This window comes from Rattus norvegicus, chromosome 4, assembly GCF_036323735.1.
Source record: "Rattus norvegicus strain BN/NHsdMcwi chromosome 4, GRCr8, whole genome shotgun sequence".
Lineage (NCBI taxonomy): Eukaryota > Metazoa > Chordata > Mammalia > Rodentia > Muridae > Rattus > Rattus norvegicus.
This window is the reverse complement of record NC_086022.1, coordinates 121,369,232-121,391,037: the sequence shown is the minus strand read 5'-3', so window position 1 is coordinate 121,391,037 and position 21,806 is coordinate 121,369,232. Positions and strand designations below refer to the sequence as shown.

The 21,806-nt window shown below is 47.3% G+C and overlaps 2 protein-coding genes across 4 annotated transcripts in view; one reads left to right on the top strand and one right to left on the bottom strand.

Annotated features, from left to right (window-relative positions):
• Window positions 1–318: 318 nt before the first annotated feature.
• On the top strand, window positions 319–4,719 carry Gkn3 (gastrokine 3). Its single transcript, XM_039109071.2, has 5 exons — window positions 319–367; window positions 544–678; window positions 2,324–2,431; window positions 3,585–3,726; window positions 4,460–4,719. The coding sequence occupies exons 1-5, from the start codon at window positions 365–367 to the stop codon at window positions 4,552–4,554; spliced, it is 483 nt and encodes a 160-aa protein (XP_038964999.2). The 5' UTR covers window positions 319–364; the 3' UTR covers window positions 4,555–4,719.
• Window positions 4,720–9,357: 4,638 nt separating this feature from the next.
• Window positions 9,358–21,806, bottom strand: part of Gkn2 (gastrokine 2) — a 46,039-nt gene continuing 33,590 nt past the window's right edge. Inside the window, exons 4-9 of one of the 3 annotated variants that reach the window (XM_039107366.1) lie at window positions 15,403–15,559; window positions 13,537–13,590; window positions 13,015–13,152; window positions 11,385–11,495; window positions 10,595–10,751; window positions 9,358–9,577 (exon numbers count right to left, since the gene is read on the bottom strand). In XM_039107366.1, coding sequence (XP_038963294.1) covers window positions 9,495–9,577; window positions 10,595–10,751; window positions 11,385–11,495; window positions 13,015–13,152; window positions 13,537–13,590; window positions 15,403–15,414 — 555 coding nt within the window. In that variant the 5' untranslated portion in view covers window positions 15,415–15,559 and the 3' untranslated portion in view covers window positions 9,358–9,494. Of the gene's footprint in view, window positions 9,578–10,594; window positions 10,752–11,384; window positions 11,496–13,014; window positions 13,153–13,536; window positions 13,842–15,402; window positions 15,560–21,806 lie in introns of those variants that run through there. The other 2 variants (NM_001039686.2, XM_039107365.2) reach the window with 2 other exon arrangements.

The window sequence follows — 21,806 nt, the reverse complement described above, 5'->3', positions numbered from 1 at the left end:
GAAGAGTAGGGATCTGAGCTAGAGCTGTCTAGGCTGCGTGCTGACCAGAGACTGTCAGGCTGGCTAAATCTATCAGTGACTGACAGTGGAAGTGACTTGAGTGACTGACAGAACCTTGTCTCCTGAGCGGCAGGCACAGCCCGTGTGAGCACAGTCAGCTACAGTGTCCTGACACACCTGGGAACCCTACAGCGATGGAGCAAGGCAGACGCTGTAGACCCTTGACAGAGGCTCTGCCCCAGCAAGGCAGACCCTGGAGTCTAAGCTCAGCAGAGGCTAAGGACAAGGCGCATTGACCTCTGTTCCATTTCAGATTGCACCTTCCATTCTTGTGACCGTCTTTCTAGTTCCAACCCTGGCCCTGATGGTGAGTATGGCAGAGAGGGTCCGGCCTGCCTATGTCTTTTGGCAGGAACATTTCAAAGCTAATAACCAGGGCTGACATTCCTGTAGTTTCTCATGGATTCCCCTTAACCCTGCAAGGGATGGACAGGTAGACACTTGGGGCCACTGACTTTACTCATGGTTGATTGCTCTTCCTAGAACACTAGTGACAGTCATCTTCTGGATGGCTCTGTGGGGACCCAGACCATCCATGTTGATACCTTCCGAGGTATGGTCAGCATCCAGGATGACAACGTTTTGAGTGAATGGAATGGCATCGTGGACTACAAGAACGTAAGATGGGAACTCACTTATTACCATGCGAAAGAACTCTTTGGTCCGGTTCAAACGGAAGCATCCTCCCTGTCGCCCTCTGGGACTGGGTGTGCTGTAGAAGTTATTTTGTCTTGACTCCATATTTTAAAGGAATATGGCCATGAGCTACCACCTCCTTCAGTAATGAGTCCCATTGGGATGGCGCATAATCAGGAAGGGAAGTCCTGTGCCTCAGCCAAACTCTTTAATGAAATGCTTTGTGACCACGGAGATTATTCTTCTGGCCAGCATGCCTCAGTTGCCATATCTGCAAAACAGCCCTGAAAGCTGCCTCTCCTACCCCGTGCTCCTTTGAAGGATGAAACAGAGTCAACACCCACCCTCCCCACTCAGCCCTTTGCTACCCAGGTCCTCCTCACCCACCTCTGTCACATTCTCTCCACCACACTGTTAACTCAGAATAGACATAAAGTGTCCTCTCCGCCCTCCCCATGTCCACCATGTTGTCTTCCTCTAACACCTCCCCTCCCTCCCTCCCTCCCTCTCCCTCCCCTCCCCTCCCCTCCCCCCGTGTCTCTCTCTCTCTCTCTCTCTCTCTCTCTCTCTCTCTCTCTCTCTCTCTCTCTCTCTCTCTCTCTCTCTCTCTCTCTCTCTCTCTCTCTCTCTCTCTCTCTCTCTCTCTCCACCTCCCTGACTCTTAATTTCCCAAAGAGATTCCCAGAATCTCTGATGGACGCTATTAGAAGCCAAGCAAAAAAATTTCCTTAATGAAACATTCCACAGTAGGCCACTAGGTGGCGTAAGAAAGGCAGAATTACTGCTAGAGCCCAGGTTCTCAACCTTCCCAATACTGTGACTCTTAAATATGGCTCCTCATGTAGCAGTGACCACCCCCCCCCCGCCATAAAATAATTTAATTGTTACTTCATAACTGTAATTTTGATACTTTTATGAATTATAATGTAAATGTCTGATATGCAACCTCCATGAAGAAGGTAGTTTGACCCCCAAAGGGTCAGAACCCACACGTTGAGAACCACTAACCTAGAGGCTTAGTTTCTTCAGCTGTGCCTAGGGCCCTGTCAGACCCAGAGTCAGCAAACTGCAGCTGTGATCCAAGCCAGGAAGAACAAATAACAAGGAAGGGACATGTAGGACAGACCTAGCTCTAGAAGCCAAGTCCTGGTGTAGACCTCCCAACTCCCCTGGCTACTCAGAGAGCCCCCTGCAGCTTACAGGACATTCCCTCAGGCAGTGAGGACCTCAGCTCTTGCCACATCTCCATGATAACTCCAGGGAAGAAATGCTATTCCTCGTGTTTTACAGATAACAACAACAACAACATCAACAACAACATCAACAACAACAGCAACAGAGGCCCCTAAGAGCCCTTAAGCAGCAGACCATCCAAATTGTTGTATTACAGTCCTACCCAGTCAAGCACACACACCTTAATGTTAACTTTTCAGAATATCCTGGGAGACAAAACCTTTACCAGGAGGAGCAGACCCACAGCTCCTGATCCTACCTATGCTCTAGCATCCGGGGTGCGGCCCTTCTGTGATGTTCTGCGTTTTGGTCAGGCTATCAGGGTACTGGACCCCTGAGGTCAGCATTAGTACCGAGGCTCACTGAAGACAGGTTTCTTCTCTGTTGCTTTAAGGCCCTCCTGGCAGTTAAGCTCTTTAGTAAGATGGCCTGTGTCCTGGTCAAGATGGACCCAGCAGCCTTCCCAAGTTTGAACGACATTACCCAGGCGGTGGGCAAGCAGGTGAGTGAGAGAGTCCTGTTCTCTCTGATGGGTGTCTACTATGGGTAACTTACAGCCACTCTCTCAGACGATGCCTCACTCACAGGAACGCCATGCATGTCTCTTCTTCCTGCCATGCAATCACAACATGTTCAAAGGACTCAAGGACTTTGGTGTCCCATCAAAGCTAATCACAACTGAGTCAATCAGTAACCCACACAATGACCTCATGTAGAGGCACTCCCAAAGCCTCCAACCTGTGCTAGAGAAGACGAGTGACTGGATGCAAACATTGCAATGATTTCATGTCCTCTGTCTCTCTTCTTCCTGCCTTTCCTGGCCCGCCTCACACACGCACACACGCACACACACGCACTCGCACACGCACGCACTCCCCATACATGCCATTATTACCATTAAGCCCAAGACTGCTGAAAATTTTGCCTACCCTCTCTAGTGAGAACTGTTAAGAGAACTGTTAAGAGACATGTTAAAAACCAGGAGGAAATCCTTGGCAACTCATGGAGTCTATTCAGACTTTGCCTAAATATCAACACATTTAGACAGCATTCAGAACTGGGGGGTGGCGGTACTAACTCTAGAAAAAAAATAAAGTGTGTTAAAGCTATGCTAGTCTTAAAAGTTGTGGGTGGAGAAATGGCTCAGAGGTTAAGAGCCTCTCGCAGAGGGTCCTGCTTTGGTTCCCAGCCCCAACAAGGAGACTCAACACCAGTATGGAACTTCAAACACTCCTACACATGAAACTAAAATACACAAATCTTTAAAAGAGACGTTAAAAGTGTCCCATTCATCTAAATTGACGAAATATAAACGCAACAAATTTGTTTTCCTTTTTTTTTAAAATTAGGTATTTCTTATATACATTTCAAATGTTCTTCCCTTTCCCGGTTTCCTGTCCACCCGCCCTCCCCCGCTTGCCCCCCAACTGTTTTAAATTAATCGGTGATAACATTCTAGATGAGAAAGCACCCAAGGCTAACGGCGTCCAGATTTTGCCAGTCTCTTTCGCCCTCCTGAGGTTTGATAAAACATTGCAGTTACAGACACCAGGAAACCAACTCTGGATTGGAAACTGAATCGCCCCACGTACCTTCACAGCTTGTCTGTGAACCCCTTCTCGGTTATGCCATATCTGAGACGCCCCCTCTTTCAGGCTTCCGGTCACTACCCACCCACGCGCGGACTGACCTACACAGTTTTGCCCAATCGAATCAAAAACTTGGCCCAATACGGAGTGCCAGTAAAAGACCTATGCAGAGCGGTCCCCACCTACTTTGCTCGGCAGCAAAAGGAAGGTGTGTTCACCGCTAGAAACACGAGGTGATGCATAAGTCAAAAGATGAGGGAGGAGTTTCAGGACCTATCAGCAATCTGCAATGACAGCTCATTCCATTGTTTCTCCCGTGAAAGGAAAGTCGCATGGTTTGGGATTTAGGGGATTCCTTACAAGGCTCGTGGTGGGAGGGGAGCAGCCATAGACGCCTTTGGGATTTGATGGCTGATAGACACCCAGCCCTGACTTGAGCTTTGCCACACCCACTGGAGGGGAAGGACAGTGACTTTGGAGTCCATGGTCCTACTCTTTCTTAATGTGCCTGTAGCCTAACTATTATAAGTAGCAGGAGGTGGCTGGCAGCCCTGATGGGGGCCAGGGTGGGGGTGGGGAGGAAATCAGTGACCCAAGGAGCTGACCTAGCTAGAGGCTAAAACACCCAAGATGTGCCTGGGGGTCCAGAAGCTGTCAGCGGAACGGCTGGCATCCCTCTCTTAAACCTTGGTCTTAAACCCACAAGCCAGAGTTCTTCAAAACACAAGAACAGGAGAGAACCAGTGCAGGCTGGGCTAAGGGGTTAAGAAGCACAATAAGGGAATAGGAGAAGAAAAAGAGGTGATTACAGCGAGGGCCGGTGAGAGGGGCCAGGGGAGAGGGGCCAGGGTGGGCATCCGCTGGCCTGAGTGCTCATCCAGTGCAGGTGCCCCATGTCCCTGTTGACTCTTTCTCTAAAGTGTGGATCCTTCCTCTTGAAGGTACCGCCGGGGCAATGGACCCAGACTCCTGTTCTGAGCTCCAGCTGCTATCCTTCATGGGGCTGTCCATCTGTGGGGAGATCCCTGGGCTCTGAACCTGGTCCAGCCTCTCTGCCTGTGGGAAGTGTCCCATACAGGCCCTGCCCTCCACATCTTGGCATCCCATGCCCCCCTGTAATCTGGGATTGGGGGTGGGGGGATAGGTGCATTTTCTACCTTGTACGAAGAAATAATAAAGTTCCAGTGTCTGTGGTCTAGCAGATGGATTCTCTTATCCTCTTGGGTTCCCCCATCCTCTGCAGCCCCCCTCATCCTCCACATCATCCCTCATCCTCTACATCATCCCTCATCCTCCACATCATCCCCCATCCTCTGCAGCCCCCCTCATCCTCCACATCATCCCTCATCCTCTGCAGCCCCCCTCATCCTCCACATCATCCCTCATCCTCTACATCATCCCTCATCCTCCACATCATCCCTCATCCTCTACATCATCCCTCATCCTCCACATCATCCCTCATCCTCCACATCATCCCTCATCCTCCACATCATCCCTCATCTTCTGCAGCTTCCCTCATCCTCTACATCATCCCTCATCCTCTACATCATCCCTCATCTTCTGCAGCTTCCCTCATCCTCTACATCATCCCTCATCCTCCACATCATCCCTCATCCTCCACATCATCCCTCATCCTCTACATCATCCCTCATCCTCCACATCATCCCTCATCCTCTACATCATCCCTCATCCTCCACATCATCCCTCATCTTCTGCAGCTTCCCTCATCCTCTACATCATCCCTCATCCTCTACATCATCCCTCATCTTCTGCAGCTTCCCTCATCCTCTACATCATCCCTCATCTTCTGCAGCTTCCCTCATCCTCTACATCATCCTTCATCCTCTACATCATCCCTCATCCTCTACATCATCCCTCATCCTCCACATCATCCCTCATCTTCTGCAGCTTCCCTCATCCTCCACATCATCCCTCATCTTCTGCAGCTTCCCTCATCCTCTACATCATCCCTCATCTTCTGCAGCTTCCCTCATCCTCTACATCATCCCTCATCTTCTGCAGCTTCCCTCATCCTCTACATCATCCCTCATCTTCTGCAGCTTCCCTCATCCTCTACATCATCCCTCATCTTCTGCAGCTTCCCTCATCCTCTACATCATCCCTCATCTTCTGCAGCTTCCCTCATCCTCTACATCATCCCTCGTCCTCTACATCATCCCTCATCTTCTGCAGCTTCCCTCATCCTCTACATCATCCCTCATCCTCCACATCATCCCTCATCCTCCACATCATCCCTCATCCTTTGCAGCCTCCCTCATCCCCTGCAGCCTCCCTCATCCTCTACATCATCCCTCATCCTCCACATCATCCCTCATCCTCTACATCATCCCTCATCCTCCACATCATCCCTCATCCCCTGCAGCCTCCCTCATCCTCTACATCATTCCTCATCCTCCACATCATCCCTCATCCTCTGCAGCCTCCCTCATCCCCTGCAGCCTCTCTCATCCTCTACATCATCCCTCATCCTCTACATCATCCCTCATCCTCTACATCATCCCTCATCCTCCACATCATCCCTCATCCCCTGCAGCCTCCCTCATCCTCTGTGTCCTCCCTCATCTTCTGTGCACTGCTGGCCATGTGCTTCCCAGAACATCCTACATCCTGGAGTTGGCTCCACTAGAACCTCTCATTTCTGAGTCTCTTTAGGCTATCTCTCGAGAATTTTTGGCAATAAATGAATAATGGAGCCCAGTCTGTATGGTCACTTCTAAGGCTTCACTCATCTCCTGAAAACTGGAACTGAGGCTCCTGGGTATCTCTTTCCTGTGCTGTCCTATCTACTTAGTGATGACCCGTAGAGTGACTCTAGATCCTCCTTCTAGAACTCTAGGCCAGGGGCCATATCGCTTAGATAGGTGTCTCCATCGCAAATAAGGATCCAGATATTCAGTGTTCACTCTGTAACTTTTCCTCTGGTAGGGACAGCCTTGTGCCCATCGCCAGCCCCTCCAGCCCATGTGCTATCACCTGACTCTCCCCTTCACTCCTGCTCCTGGAAACCCTAGGGACAAGGTTTTCAAGGTCCTTCTAGAGTGGGGTGCACTTCACAAAGCAGACTTCTGTGGTCCTCAATAAGAGACTCCTGGAGTGGTCCGTGCCACAGCTTCCTCAGCTCCATAGAAGGACCCAAGCCTGAGGTCCCAGGGTACTGGAGCACAAGTCACTCAGGGTTGTTCTGGGTGACAGAAATGGCAGCTTGCTTCATGAGATGTTACGGGCCGAGTGGCTCTCATTTCATTCAGTTGTGTGTTAAACATTGAAAATAAATCAACATTTGTATTGAGGCATAAGGTAAGTCATAGCCCTTCCTTTCCTGGCCCTGCCTCTCTAAGATTGTTACCCCATGACTCCAAAATGACTGTGGAAGTTCCTGATATCAATATTATTTCCTCACTGTAGGAAGGAGAATGGGAAAAAAAAAACAAAGAACAGAATTTCCAGCCTTCTGAATGTACCATTCTGTATCTGGGACGGATATGATTCCTGGAAGCCTCTCTTAGCAGACTTGTTTACATGTCATTGGCCACCTGACAACTTTGGACCAATCGGCTCCTTGCTTTTATAAAGAAAAGCTATGATCTTGTTCTCTCAGGAGAAACAGGACCGACTTAGCTCAGCTTTCTCCACCTGGGCACTATAAACATTTTGAGGCAGAACGTTCTTCACTGAGGGGCCATACTGTGCATAGCAGGGTCTGTCCTCTCATTGCCGGATGCCAGTAGACTCGCTGTGACAGTGAAGGTAGCTGGGCACGGGAATGAGCCAGCTGAAAGCTAACTTGGCGGATCAGGGTTAGCCCCCTACTGAAGGAACGAATACGCAGAAAGGATGCTTAGCTGCTACTCACACAGCCCGAGGTTAGGGCAGCCAGGAAGAGGGAGCTGGGGAAGAGACATGGGCGTTCCGTAAAGCTTGCTTTGAAGGACAGGATTAGACAGCTCTGATCGGCTGTAGACAAGGGACCCTTCATGTTTTCTCTGCTAGGGTCACCCCATGCCTTTAGAAGTCATTTTTTGATATTTTGTTCCAATGCACAACTGTAATGACAGGAAGGTTGGACTGATCTAAGTTATTTGACCATTGTCAGGAACCAGAAAGCTCAGCGTTGTCTTAGCTCACTAATGCATTCGTTATGTTTGGCAAAATAACGCTGAGTTCATTCACTGAGTCAGTAATCCTAGCAGGCAATTCTATAATGAAGTAATGGGGTCTACGTCTTCTAAGCTCCAGCATCTATGACTGAAGAATGAAGAGACCATCCCTTAGGATGAGCAAGGAGGTGTGTAGGACACACAGGGTTTTAGCACTCCGCCCCCCGCCTTGGCTCCTTCAAGGACTCCTTTGGCCGGCTAGCTCCAGTTATGGCCAATCTTTCCTGCCTATTGTGACATGTGGCCTCTTCCAGCCTTTGAGACCATTTTAGTTCAGGCTCCCTCTTCTCTGTTCATGGCCTCGGGGGGTTGAGCATCCCTAGATTAAAAGGTTGATGTACACCTTCCTTAGATAGACAGGGCTAACTATTAGGAACTGTACCAAGGCCCCAGCCTCCCTCGGAGGGAGGGGGATTTAGAGTCAGCCCAGTGAGACAGCAGACCTTGTAGCTGACATGGTTAAAGCAATAAGGAGCACACCTGTTAGAGCAAACCCCAGGAGGTTTCTGACGCTAACACCCTCCCTGCACCCAGCCAACCATCCTTGCCATGGGGGCCAGTTGGGGTCATCTCCAGAGACGATATAGCTAAAATCCTACTCATAAGCAGAGCTGCTTCTGTCTCTCTGTAAACAGAGTTGAGACGGGGAGCCTGGGGTGGAGTGAGGTGCTGCTTCTCTCCCCTCAGGGAGGAAAGAGTCCACTGCTATCAAGCACCGGGCTCCAGGGTACCCTGTCCTCATCTGCAGCTAACTACACAGCACTCTCAGGTTACCCTCGACTGCAACAAACCTGATTGGGGTTCCGTCACTAGCAAACACCCACAAACACCCTGTGCATTCCATAGCAGTCTACAACACAGTCAAAACTACTGTCATCAAACTGTTTATAGAAATGTCCCATTTCCCCACCAAGAAAATAGCAACCTCAAATATAGTAGCTTGAGATGCCTAGCCCATCATACCTCAGTGCCAAGTACCCAGAAGGCATGTACCTGTCACGGACCAGAGTGAGGACTAGAAAGACGCAGTGACAGAGAGGTTCCTGTTTAAATCTCTCTTTGTTCTGAACTGAATTGGCATCCAGCTGCCCAGACTTTACAAGACCTGGCTAATGGATCTTGGAATTGATCCACATGGTGTAACTAATTTTAAGCCTTGGGCACTTTTCCTATACTGTATTAACTTGGATTCCCCACTTTTCTGATTCTGTTCTTGGTGTTACTGTTGCTTCCTCCTGTTTACTTCAGATCAACTCCCGAGAGAATGTTGTTCACTGTGGCCAAGTCTGCCACTTCAACAAATTGAAATGTGTGTCCTAAAAGGCACTTGAATGGTCCTCAGAGCCAACTCATTGGTCAGAAGAGGAAACTTCCTTCATTAGGGCAGTGGGTTGCTTGACAAGAATATGCCAAGCCCCACCCTCTTCCCAGGGAAAGGCATTGCCACTGTCCTTGTCCCTGCCCAGCCCTGTTGTCTGAGACTTGAGATGGAGGTGCTCAGCTGGTCTGCAGTGAGCTCAGACGTCAGGGGTTAGATTGCACGTGCCCCATCATCTGGACACTGTCATACAGTGTTCGTCTTATTTGAAGTACTTCTATTCACTGAGATCAACGTCGCTTGGCTTCCCAGTGTGCCCATGAAAGGAACGAACACACACAGGTATCTGTAAATATATCATTTCTGTGTTATTGCTGGATCTCATAAGTACATGGAATGTTGGGAAGAATTTAGTTTTGCTTCTGAGTGGCAACCAAAGGTTTGTTTCTTTGAAAAGACGAAGTCAACTGATGGGCCATCTTAAAGGTGAATCCCTCCGCAGATAGAGATCCCCAGGATACCCAGGATCCCCACCTTTGCACAGCCTCCAGTGCCCACCTCTCCTGGAAATGGAAAAATGTAGAGAAACAGCATTTAAACATGTGTTTCAATCTAGCAAACCAGTATTTTGAAGGTCCTGACTGCAGGGGTGGGGACAGAACTTATAATTTCATAGCAACCAAGATTTTAGCTGTAACTTCATTGAGGTAATAGTAATAATAATTATTATTATAATAATTTCACTAGCATAAGACCAACAGCTCTGGAAGTGTTGGTCTGGGGATGTCATGTGGTTTGGTACTGCTGCCTCTCTAGACAATCATAAGTGCTGACTTTCTGGGCAAATGGGCAGTAAATGCTAACACCTTCTTTACCTCCCACTACTCTGATAAATGGCTCTTGTTTTCCACTGGTTCTGTCTACTTTGACACAAATTCAGTGACATCGCCTTGGTCTGTAACACCCCACTGCTGTCCCCAGTCTGTTCAGCACTCCACCTTCTCTTCCCTGGAACGCTCTATGCTGGACCCTGGCAGCATTCCTTACCACCTCCAGAGGATACCGTTTGAAAGGTGCCCTGGAAGAGCGAGTGAGTGTGTGTATGTGTGTGTGTGTGTGTGTGTGTGTGTGTGTGTGTGTCTATATGTGTATTGTGTGTGTGTCTATATGTGTATTGTGTGTCTGTGTGTGTGTGTCTGTGTGTGTGTCTGTGTGTGTGTGTCTGTGTCTGTGTGTGTGTGTGTCTGTGTGTATGTGTGTGTGTTTTAACATGGAGCACTTATGTGTGAAAAGACAGGATCCCTGCGGTTCCTTTGACACCCAGGAACCCTGCCTGACCCCATTTGTGATTTTCCACTCAGCCATTTTCCCACTGTGCTATGCCCCACAGAGGCAGAGCTTTGCCCACTTCTGTCTTCCTCGTGTCTCTGAAGATCTGTGCACACAGTAGAAACTCAATTCCTGAAGTGAACTGAACTAAGTTTTCACATGTGTATAATCCACACAGCATGCCCCACCCCACCTCCGACAGCGTGGCATACAGCTGCCTCCAGAATTTGTTTGGCTTCGGCGGTACTCACTTGGCTTCGTGGCCACCTCCCCCTCATACAGGGGGATGTGCTTGCACAGCTGCTCAATCGGGGAGCCAAACAGGAACCAGTCCACCTTTGTGATCAGAGACTTTAGGGGGTTGTACTTGACCCAGGTATACTCCGTGGAGGCCATGGCATTCATTGTCTAAATGACATCACAGAGAACAGCGTTGAAGAAACAGGTAAGCATCTTGGGCCTTACTTTAAATTGTAAATGGCTTTCTCTGTTCAGTGGTTGAGTAAAGGGTATTCAGGGATCTCAAGCTATTGTCTCCTCTCACTGCTGTGTCTGGAACAAAAGCTCATTTTTATCTGCAGTCCATTACTGCAATGAAACCTGCAGAAGGTTAATCCACTGATAAATGTGGACAGACGGGGCTGTGTAGACAGGACCAGGACTAGGAGTCTTGCTTCAGTGTGTTGTGTGGAGATTCTCACTCTTTGGTATAATTTGTCTGTGTCATTGATTGGATATCATAAATGTACTCATTTTCAACTAAACGCTGTATCTAAGATCTCATCTCTGAGAAGAAAGCCTCGCCAGCCCCTCTCCAAGACAATCCATTTAAGTTCTTATAAGTCCGCGTAGTCAGGGCTCTATGATGAATGCTGTACTGAGATGAGCTTGCATGCCTCCCTCTCCCAAATGTGAGAACATGGTGGAAAGTTGAGCATCATATGTATGCATGGACGTCTATAGTATGGTCTACCTCATTCTCATGAGACAGAAGCATGAGCTCTTTCAGTTTGCAGAGTTTGCAGAGGAACCCCAAATTACCTGCTTCTCATAGAGGAACCGTTGGAGTTTGTCCAGAGCAGGGATGGCTTTGTGGTCCATCTTGATGATGTAGCAGGCTCTCCGGGAGAGCACCCGGGACGCAATGTAACCCTGGGGGTGGGAGGAGCACAGTTATTGACGCCACGGTTTCTGGAGTTCCCATTTAGTCGGGCTTAGAAGAAAGGCCTGAGTATCTGCTGTGAGTTAATACCATTGTCTATCAGTGTGGAATTCTGTCTACTCTTAGCTACTTGTCACTTGTACCCCTGCGAGAGTTGGCATATGCTCTCTGTGTTCTGGAACCAAGTTTTAAAGAGTGAGAGGAGTAGCTCTCTGCCTCTTTCCTTTGAACTTTATCTAGCCTGCTCCTCAATTTTGACTAAATACAATATCATTCAATATCATAATGACTCCAGTTGTGGCTATTTAAATTCAGATTCAGTGAAATTTACAATCATTTCAGGGCACATTTTGAGTACACAGTAGCCACAATGCCTAGAGGCTTCCCTCCCAGAAAATTTGAACATAGATCATCTCTGCCTGGCTTGAAGTTCTAGAAGTCTCCTAGGCAGGCTTAAATCCACCCACATGCCTTCCCTGTTCCCCTCTTTTCTTCCTCCAACTCTATCCACACTCTGGGGGGGGGGTGGTGAGGACACTGCAGTGGAGACGCACAGGTGTGGGGGAGTTTGACATGAGGAAGATCACAGGCTATCACGACATTTTGACCTTTGTATATGTGAATATGCTTCAAATATACAAAACCCATTCACGTTCCTGCTCTCGATTCTCAAAAGTCTGAGTACCTAAAATTTAACACTAGATCAAGGCATGGAGGCCAGTGATGGAGGAGAGGGTTCAACAAAGTCTCCACACTCGATCTTTTAAAAGCCTCCTTGGGGATTTCCATGAAACCTATTTAAAGATAATTTTGGTTGTTGAAGACTTCAAAGAGTCTGTGCTTTAAAAGGTGGCATGAAAACCCCAGCACCACCAGGAAGAAATCATGTGGGGAGAGAAAAAAGGAGGAAAACAGCTTAAGTGTAGGTGTCTGAGCTGGCTATCTCCAGAGAAGGCATCCCATAATAGACACGAGTCTATTACGATACAATCATGATAGACATTGGTCTATTATTAGAGGAAGACATTAGTAAATTAATCCAAATCGGTAAATGGATGAGGACAGTAAGCTTTCAGAGCAAGTTTCGAAGACTTATTGTTAGCCCAGTAACGGGCACTGGGAAGGCCTTCTCGTGCAATGGTGTCTGTACCACAATAGTAATTTAAGTGTGTGCATGGGTTTCTGCTCATTTGAGGTGGCTCATCGTCTGTGTGGTTGTAGCAGAAGTTCTCATTTAGTCATCCAATTGGCACTACCCAGTTCTGGGCATCGCTTTGAGCGGTCTTCCTGTTCATGTCTGGGCCAGTGTGGGACATCATCCCTGTCCAGTAAATGTATCTCTTTCCTTAGAAATGGTTTTATTTGCTTGCTTAATTATTTAAAGGGAAAGGAAGAAGTGGAAAAAATTAAAGATGTAAAGATAGATCATGTAATTTAAATATATACTATGTAGCTGACCCCTGACCTTTACAAAAAAAATTCTAATATAAAGGTCCCCTCTCTGCTTACATGCTTATAGTCAAAAATGGTGGTGGAAGAGCATGAGCCCGAGTGGATGTTGATGGTGGCTGTGTTCTCCTGGTTGTCAATGGTCACGGTCTCCTGGACATTGCCGCCATTGTTGCCTGGGACGAAGATGTTAAAAACCTAGAATTGACAACAAAGCCAAATTAAGTTTTCCATAAGCCGTGTGCATTTTGAAAAGCGTCTCTTTCGCCGAGGTAAAACCTCTGACTTCAGTGGAAAGTTCACTGGAAGCCCATGCAAAGCTTGCTCGGGCTGAGGTAGCACCCAAAGCTCCTCTCACTGGGAGAGCTGGAACAACGTCATTGGAACGGGTAATGGGACTCGCCACCTGTTAGTGCATTGTGTTGCTCTGGGAAGGTGTTGCAGGTGGAGACAAATGAAGACCACTTCGTTCTTTCCATTGTTGGAACTCCGTCTCAAAGACACGTGGACCCCACGGTCCTTGGGATGGCCCGGTCTCGAACAGCTCTTGCCTTCCCCCATAGCTCTAAGACGATAACTCACCTCCTTAGCCTGCGATTGTATTCTGAGGATGGACAGCACCACCAGAAAAGCCACCTGGAAAACAGATCGAATCTCTGAGGAGTAGCCATTCATTGAGAGGATCAGCAGGGGACAGAAGGCACCTAGGCACAATGGCCAGCCATCGCAGGTAGCTAGCAGTCTATTTTTCTACTTTGAAAGGTAGAAAATATACTTGGTCACTCGGTAGGCACTTGTTGAGCGCGTGCGATCTGTTAGTCACATGGTTCTCCTTGACTACCCATTTCCCAGCTCTTCAGCCTAATCGTGTCTAGATGGTGGAGAACCTTGGGTGGGAGAGCAGAGAGGGACTCATGAGTGGGGAGACCTGGTGTGAGTTACACTAGCTCTCGACTAGCTGATAAGTTACGTCCTCTGATCTAAGGGGGAAGCCCACGTTTCTTGTCACTGAGGGAATGAAACCTTTAAAATGAATCCATGAGTGACATGAACACAGTGGGTTTTTAAGCACAGCTATGGAAGGAGGACACTGGGAGCACAGTTAACCTTTGAAATCAAGGAAGGTATCTGTCTGGTGACATAGACTGAATCTCAGTAGCTCTGATGCTGGGCCAAGGTTGTTTCCAAGTCTGACCCCACACCAGCAGCAGTGTTGTCTTTTCTCTTCTGGTTGCTGCAGTGAAGTCTACTGTCAGTTTCAGACACTGGTGGGTGGAAGATGTGTGGAGGGGTAGAAGCTTCCAAGAACTGCCTGTGGGGCTATTCTACCCTCCTTTCCATCGTTTCCTCCCATTTATCTTCTGGTGTCCCACAGTGGAGACTCTAAGAACAATCTACACACAGACATCCTGCAGGCCACTTACACGGGGTCCCCACCTCAGGCCAGCTGTGGAGCCTCAGATGGCCCTGTCTATTCTATTGACTGGGTGTAGACTAGAAGTTTTGACAAGGGAATCAACTAGCCAGCTCAGTGAATGCCTAGAGAAAGCACAGGGAGTATCCTCTGCCCCAGACTCCCCCACACCCATATCAAGGTCGATAGATCTTGGCTATAAGTTTATACTTTAGGCTTAAATCTCCCCCTGGAAAACCGAGAGGTCCTGGGAGAGGACACTGTTCAGCTGAACATCTTCGTCACTTTAGGGCTGACATTTAGCTTGCTTCGTTCTCTCTAGAAGCTGAGTGAAAACAAGAGGCAGAGGCAGGGGGAGAGCTCCCATCCTGTATCCGGGCAGAACTACTGGAATCCAGTGGGGAGGGTGAGTCATTAAAGGGTTTGTTTTTCCTGAATAAAGAACTTAGACGTGAGAACACTCTGGTTGTTTTAAGTCCGCCTCACTACTGCTGTGCACAGGGCCCAAGAGAGAGAAACCACACCCTGAATCCCAAGTTTACAGGTCTGGAGAATCCAGTCCCCTCTGCCTCAGTGTCCACAATTTTCCGTCGAGGACAACAGTACCTGGTATACACTATTGGCACAGCAATCAGAGGTAACCATCCATGAGAAAAACTTAGGCTCAGCATGGTTTGGGGCTATCATTCTTATTATAGACATTTTAAAAGTAAAGCATCTCTTTCATGACAAATAGGATGGCTCTCAAAGGCCTAAACTCCTCACAAAGTGATGAGAAGGGATTATTAAAAAAAAAAAAAAACACCCTCCAAATAAAAAATCTCTATGTATTTCCTTTTTCCCCTTTGTCCATTTTGAGTAAACCTAAGACATTTAGACAGCAGACACATACATATTCAACGTTCCCACCCCAAACACTGTTAACTCGATCACAGCAGCATAGACGTGCAGAGGGTTTGTTTGAGACCCTTGAAATCTGAAGCATGGTGGGGACCAGCAGTAGCAAGAGCACAGAGCAGACAAAGCACACTCACCAGGGATTTCATTTTGCCTGAAGAGAGGGAGCTGGAGCAGGCGTTGATCCCCGTGCAGTGTCCAGCCTTTATATCTGCGTTAAGACGTGGAAATCTCTTTCCCAAGTGATCACATCGGAAGACACACCTTGGCAAACTCCCTTATCGGGCCTGAGACCTAATCACATCCTAGGTATCAGTGAAGTCTGTTAGTTTGTACTGAAAACTCCCCATTGGTCACTCTGCAAACACTCCCTGCTTATCTGTTCGGTTTGCACAGGTTGAGCTCCGCCCTGTAATGATTCTCCACTCGTTCTTCACCCACAGACACTGAAGGGGCATTCTAGCTCCTTCACCCAAACGTAAAGTCCTCAAGACTCCTGGGCCCCACTTGGGGTCTCTTCAACACAACACAGCTTATTAAATTTGTCCGTCTTGACATTAGACATGGAAAGGAGAGGTGAGGATAGTGGCTGGGCGCTTTGCTTGGAATATGAACAGCCCCATGCCTGCCTTCCCTTCCCTCAGAGTCAGCGGCCACCTGCAGATTCATGAGGAACAAGACATGGGAGTCAACCAGCCATGACCAAATGTTTCAACTGGGCCTTGTCCAGTGCACCAGGGACACAGGGTGACACACCTCCACTTGCCTCGAGAATGTCTCAGATTTTAAAAAGATTGAGAGGAAAGCGGAGTTTGGGTGATTTTTTTTTTCATGCCACTGTTAGTGTCGTGAAGGGATGATGACTGTAATAAGGCAAATGGAGGCCTTGTTTTTTAACACAAACAAGCAAGATATTGTGAGATATTGAGCAAGGAACTAACACAAACAAGCAAGATTTTAAAGAAGAAAGTCTTTAGAAGTGGGCATTCAAAGGTGGCCTGGCTCCATAGAACTCTGCTACCTTGGCTGCTCAGCTGAGATGGCACAGGCCATGACTTAACTAAGTGTTTCTGAGGTCCCTGCACCAGGAAGGACCACAGTCTTGTAGAACATCTGCTAATGCTCTCCCATCCCTGGCTCTAGCAACACAAGGAGGCAAGAAGGCCAGGACTCTAGACAGGATTGCTTTCAGATGTGTGTGCAACTGTCTGCCTCATTTTACCCATTCCTAGGAGCTCCAAGTCCATAGGCCTAGTGATGAGACTATTAGCATTACGGAACGGAACATGTTCCAGCACCTTCTAAACACAGTGCATGTATTACCTCAGTTCTCCTTATGGTCTGCTTTCATTTTCTAGTCAGGAATATCGCTTCGGGGAAGCTAAAGTAACTCCTTGGGACCACACAATTTCCAAAGGCAGGAGCTGAGGCTTGAGCCCAGCCTGACGCCGTCTGCTCAGACTGCTGTGGGACAAGCAGGACTTCTCGCCTTGCTGAGCTGGAGGCGTGAGCAGGGTTCTGAATGCAGATTGTTCCCAGTTTAAAGATAGCCTTGAAACTTAATCCCAGCACTTGGGAGGCAGAGGCAGGCAGATCTCTGTGAGTTCAGGGATAGCCTGGTCTAGAAAATGAGTTCCAGGACATCCAGGACTGTTGACAGAGAAACCCTGTCCCAAAACATAGACACGTGCACACGTGCACACACACATACTCACAGGCAGGCACACACACCCACACCCACACCCACACCCACACCCACACCCACACCCACACCCACAGAGAGAGAGAGAGAGAGAGAGAGAGAGAGAGAGAGAGAGAGAGAGAGAGAGAGAGATGCACGCATGCACACAAGATAGCCTTGGAAATTTTGAGGCTTTACCACAACTCAATGAAAAGGTCATTAGGAAAATGTGAAGCTAGCTGTATTGCCCCCGCTGCCTAGCCTCATGGCTGCAGAGGGGATAAAATCCCCGATGCAGAGGGGCCTGTGCTGAGCACGCCCATGCCTCTGTCTGCCACAGCAGACCTATGAGGCAGGGTGGGTGAGTGGACCTCCAAAGCTCTCGCAGAGCTGTTTCAACTCCCACAAGCACTGTTCCTTATAATTTTTGCTTTAGTATTGCTTTAAAGAGTGTTTCCAGTGTCCTTAAAGCATTTTCCTATATTTTCTTAAAAGCCTGCTTTTCGAATTTAAGCTTACTATTACTTGTGAATGTAGTGTGAGGTTCCAGTACGGTTTTCCCCACTTAGACATCTAGCAGTTCCAACATCTGTTAGTGAAGCTGTTTGGCTTCTAAGGCCACTCATTGCCCGTGGACATAACCTCCTGCTTGTTGTCACACTGCTTCCCTGGTTCATTTACACTATCCAGTGACAAAGACCCCAGATGCACAGATGGGTCTTACACCCAGTAGGTCAGATCCCCCAGTGATGCTGCTTCTAAATGTTCCTGTCTGTTCCCTCCGGCGCCGCCTTGCTTTCCTTTTTGCTGATGTCTACCTTGGGTCTTACAGGATTTCTGTTGTTCTTTGGCTGATGGCTTAAACTGAATGTTGCTCCCTTACAGAGAGTCTCTTCTGCTCTTTCTAATGGAAGCATGAAAGAATAATGTGTTTTATTTGCATCTTATAACTATTGTATCTTTTTAAAAGTTTCCTAATACCTGGTGTGTTTTTTCTCTTTAACCCAGTTATTAAGGTATTTTTCAACTTCCTGAAGTTTTTATTCCCTCCTTCCCTCCCTTCCTCCTTCCCTGCTTCCCTCTTTCCTTCTTCCCTCCTTCCTCCTTCCCTCCTTTCCTCTTTCCCTCTTCCCTCCTTCCCTCCTTCCTCCTTCCCTCCTTTCCTCTTTCCCTCTTCCCTCCTTCCCTCCTTCCTCCTTCCCTCTCTCCCTCTTTCCCTCTTCCCTCCCAAGCAGCTCTTCTTATGCATATATTTCCCCTTAAAATTTTCTTCAGGTCTTTAACACACTCACTTGAAGTCATCCTTGATTCCTCTGCTGTTTTCCTCTGTAAAGCCTCTCCTCTGACCCATTCCTTCACAACTACACACACCCTGTTGCTGTGACCTAGAAAGAACCTTAACACCAGCTTCAATAAGGGACAAGTGATCTTAGCCTTTGTGACAGTGTTAAGGTGGAATCTGAGTCAACCTGATGTGCTTTTCTCTGCGGACTGAAGATGTTGAACATTTTCTAGGTGTCTCTCAGCCATTTGAGACTCCTCTGTTGAGAATTCTCTGCTAAGATCTGTGCCCCGTCTTTGATTGGACTATTTGGTTCATTGGTGTCTAGTTTCTTTACATAGTTTGGATGTTAGCCCTCTGTCAGTGTGAAGTTGGTGAAAATCTTTTCCCCTGTGTGCTGAAACTGCAGTTGGAATATAATGTATGAGAGGGAAAAATAAAAATAAAAACAAACAAATAGGAAGAAAATTCCTAAATCTGCATGCCTGGCACGTGAGCCTGTGCTTTGAATTTATGTGATGTCCAGTGCAGATGATTTTTGTGGTAGGCAGTTCTCCCCCAATCCATGACCTGTGTGTTTCAGCTTCCTTCCTGTATGGCTTCCCTGCCCTCAGTTTGTGGCCCTGTGGTCATCCTAGCACCATCCATGTGGCAGAAGTACGGAACAGTGGTAGGAAGAAAACACACCTGCTCTTAACGTCTTTACCCGAGGCTCATATCCCCAGGCATTTGTAATAGCAGCAGAACACCGAATATCGCAGAAGGGAATATTCTAAATAAGGAAAAGAGGAAGAGCCTGTAGGGGCGGAAGGGAGTTCATCCACTGAGACGAGAGGCCACAAAAGCATCGCCCATGCTTGGATGCCTCTCCCTGAGCACCGTAGATACCTAATCTCCTTTTGTTGTGTCCCCTCCTCCCATGCTCCCTTCGCTACATGTCTTTCCTCCCCTTCTCTCCGCCCTGCACTTATTCCTTCTCTTTCTTCTGTTCTTAACTATCTGTCTAATGATAATCACGGGATAAACAGTGTGAGGCCCAAAGCCAGTGACCTCCGCTCCCTGAGGAGTCACAGTCTACCACAAAATATAAACAACTTTTAAAAACAGTAAATGTGAGTGTGTGGGAATTAGAAATACACAAGAATCCAAAATAAAGACTGCCTCGGTCGGATGTATAAACAAGACAGATCACATTCATAGTGTCTATTGTTTTCTATGAGGATAGTAACTCACTTCCTGTGGTGGCTTTCAAGTCTCTCAGATGTACCATGGACACTCTGCTTTTTCCAGAGCCCCACATTTAGACCATAACACGCGTGGCCCTGGCTTCTGCTCTGCCTATGTTCTCCTTCAACAAGGGGAGTCAGTTACCAATCTAATCTATAAGGTTGGCCATATGGGCTGTCGAAGATCATTCATCTTCAAAAGTCAGGTGTCAAAGCAACATATATTTAATGCATATGACAGGCACGGGATAATATCTTCAACTCCCAAAGGTGTTCTACAAATCCACAGGAAGTTACTGGCCGCTGACCTTTCATGAACCAGCAAACCAACAGAGAGGAGGAACGATGACTGGGAAAAGCTGAGATTCTGAGGCTCCCGACAGAGTAAGCTCAAAGCAGAGGCCACCTAAAGTCATTACATTTACCATAGATAAAGTAACCTCAGGAATAGTTAGAGAACTATCGGGCAGAACTATCAAGTTAAAGTAAAACAAAGATATCAGGGGAAATCTCCAAACATATTCATTTTAAAAATCACTTTTTTAAGTTAAAGAGGAAACCATGCAGAAATCAGAGAATATTTTTAATTAAATAGACATAAAAATACACTACAAAACTTGTAAGGTTCAGTTTCAGCAGTGCTTTAGAGAAAAATATATAAAATGTTATGTTAGGATGTATGCCTTAAGAACTTTGAAAACAGGGGCCAGAGAAACGTCTCAGTAGCCCTGGCTGCTCTCCCAGCACCCACATAGCGGCTCACAACTGTCTATGGCCCCAGTGCCGGGGATCCAGAGCCCTCTTCTGACATGCATGGGCTGGACACCCATACATACACCCAGCTAAGATACCCATACACATAAAAAAGTCAACTTTAAAAAGAAAGTTGAGGGGTTGGGGATTTAGCTCAGTGGTAGAGCAAGCGCAAGGCCCTGGGTTCGGTCCCCAGTTCCGAAAAAAAGAAAAGGGAAAAAAAAGAAAGTTGAAAATTAATATCATAGTTATGCCAAAATAACCTCAAGCAGAAAGGAAAGGGAATACAACGAAGGCGAGAGCAGAAGCCAGCGGGGCTAAAAATGGAGGGCAAGGGTGAAGAGTGAGAATCACCAGGGACCTGTGAGCGAGGCTCAGCCCTGCACCCAGACTGTCCAAGAGAAGAAAGAGGAAGGGAATTAACTCTCCCCACCAGGGATGAAAGAGGGGACATTGCTGCACCCCTACACCCACTGATGATGTGTGATAGAAGAAATTTAACATCTCTGCACCCACACACCCAATCACTCACAGGAAAAGCCAAAGTTTGCCAATGACCAGCTTTGGCATTCATGTGGTGGGTAAACTGAGGCAGGAAGTCACTGGGGGTCAGTGTTTAAAGTTGCTGACAGGGGTGGACCCAGACACTTGTGGTCCCTGCTGCCTGTGGCAGTCAGCGATTAGAGAAGTTACTCAGCTGACTTTTCTCTGAGGGAAAGCTTAACAAATAGGGCTGGCACTCCCTGTGGCCAGTAGAAAAACTATGAACTCTTTTAAGTCCTTGGAGTGGGCAAGAAAAAGAAGGAAAAGAAAGAAAATTCACACACACATACACACACACACACACACACACACACACACACACACACACACACACTGAGTGGATGATATGAAAGGCAGAGTCCAACAATTTCATATATACAAATACATAAATACAGACAGACAGACACACACACACACACACACACACACACACACACACATTCACATATACAGTGTGTAGAGCAAAGGTCCAGCAGACAGGCTCCAAACATTTCACACATACACATACATACATGCATACATACATACATGCATACATACATACATACACACACAATTGGTGGATGGAGCAAGCTCCAACACACACACACACATACACACACACACACACAGAGGGTTTACATGTATACATATATGCACATAGTTGATGGGTGGAAGGAACAATGTTTTGGTCTTTATTCTTTTTTCCATAGCTTATGCATCCCAGCGAAATCTTTCAAGCGGTATAAAATTACAATGTGATTAAATTTTAGCATATTTTTACTGAATGACTGTGAAAAAAGTAGTGTGTTCCCCAATACCTTTACAAGGAATAACATTACATAGTACAGGTAAGCAAAACAAATTATTCCCACCACCCCCCCCAAAAAAAAACAGATAACAAAGTACAAGCAAGTAAAGTCATTTTCTCAGCCATTTTCTCTTGCTGGCAGGAAACAATTTTCCAGTACAAAGAACTAAAGATTGTATTTATTTTCCTTGATGGGATAGCTAACATGGGAGAGCTGGAGTTGTTCATAGCTGAGGTGGGCTTGGAGGAAGGGGCAGGGGTAGAAG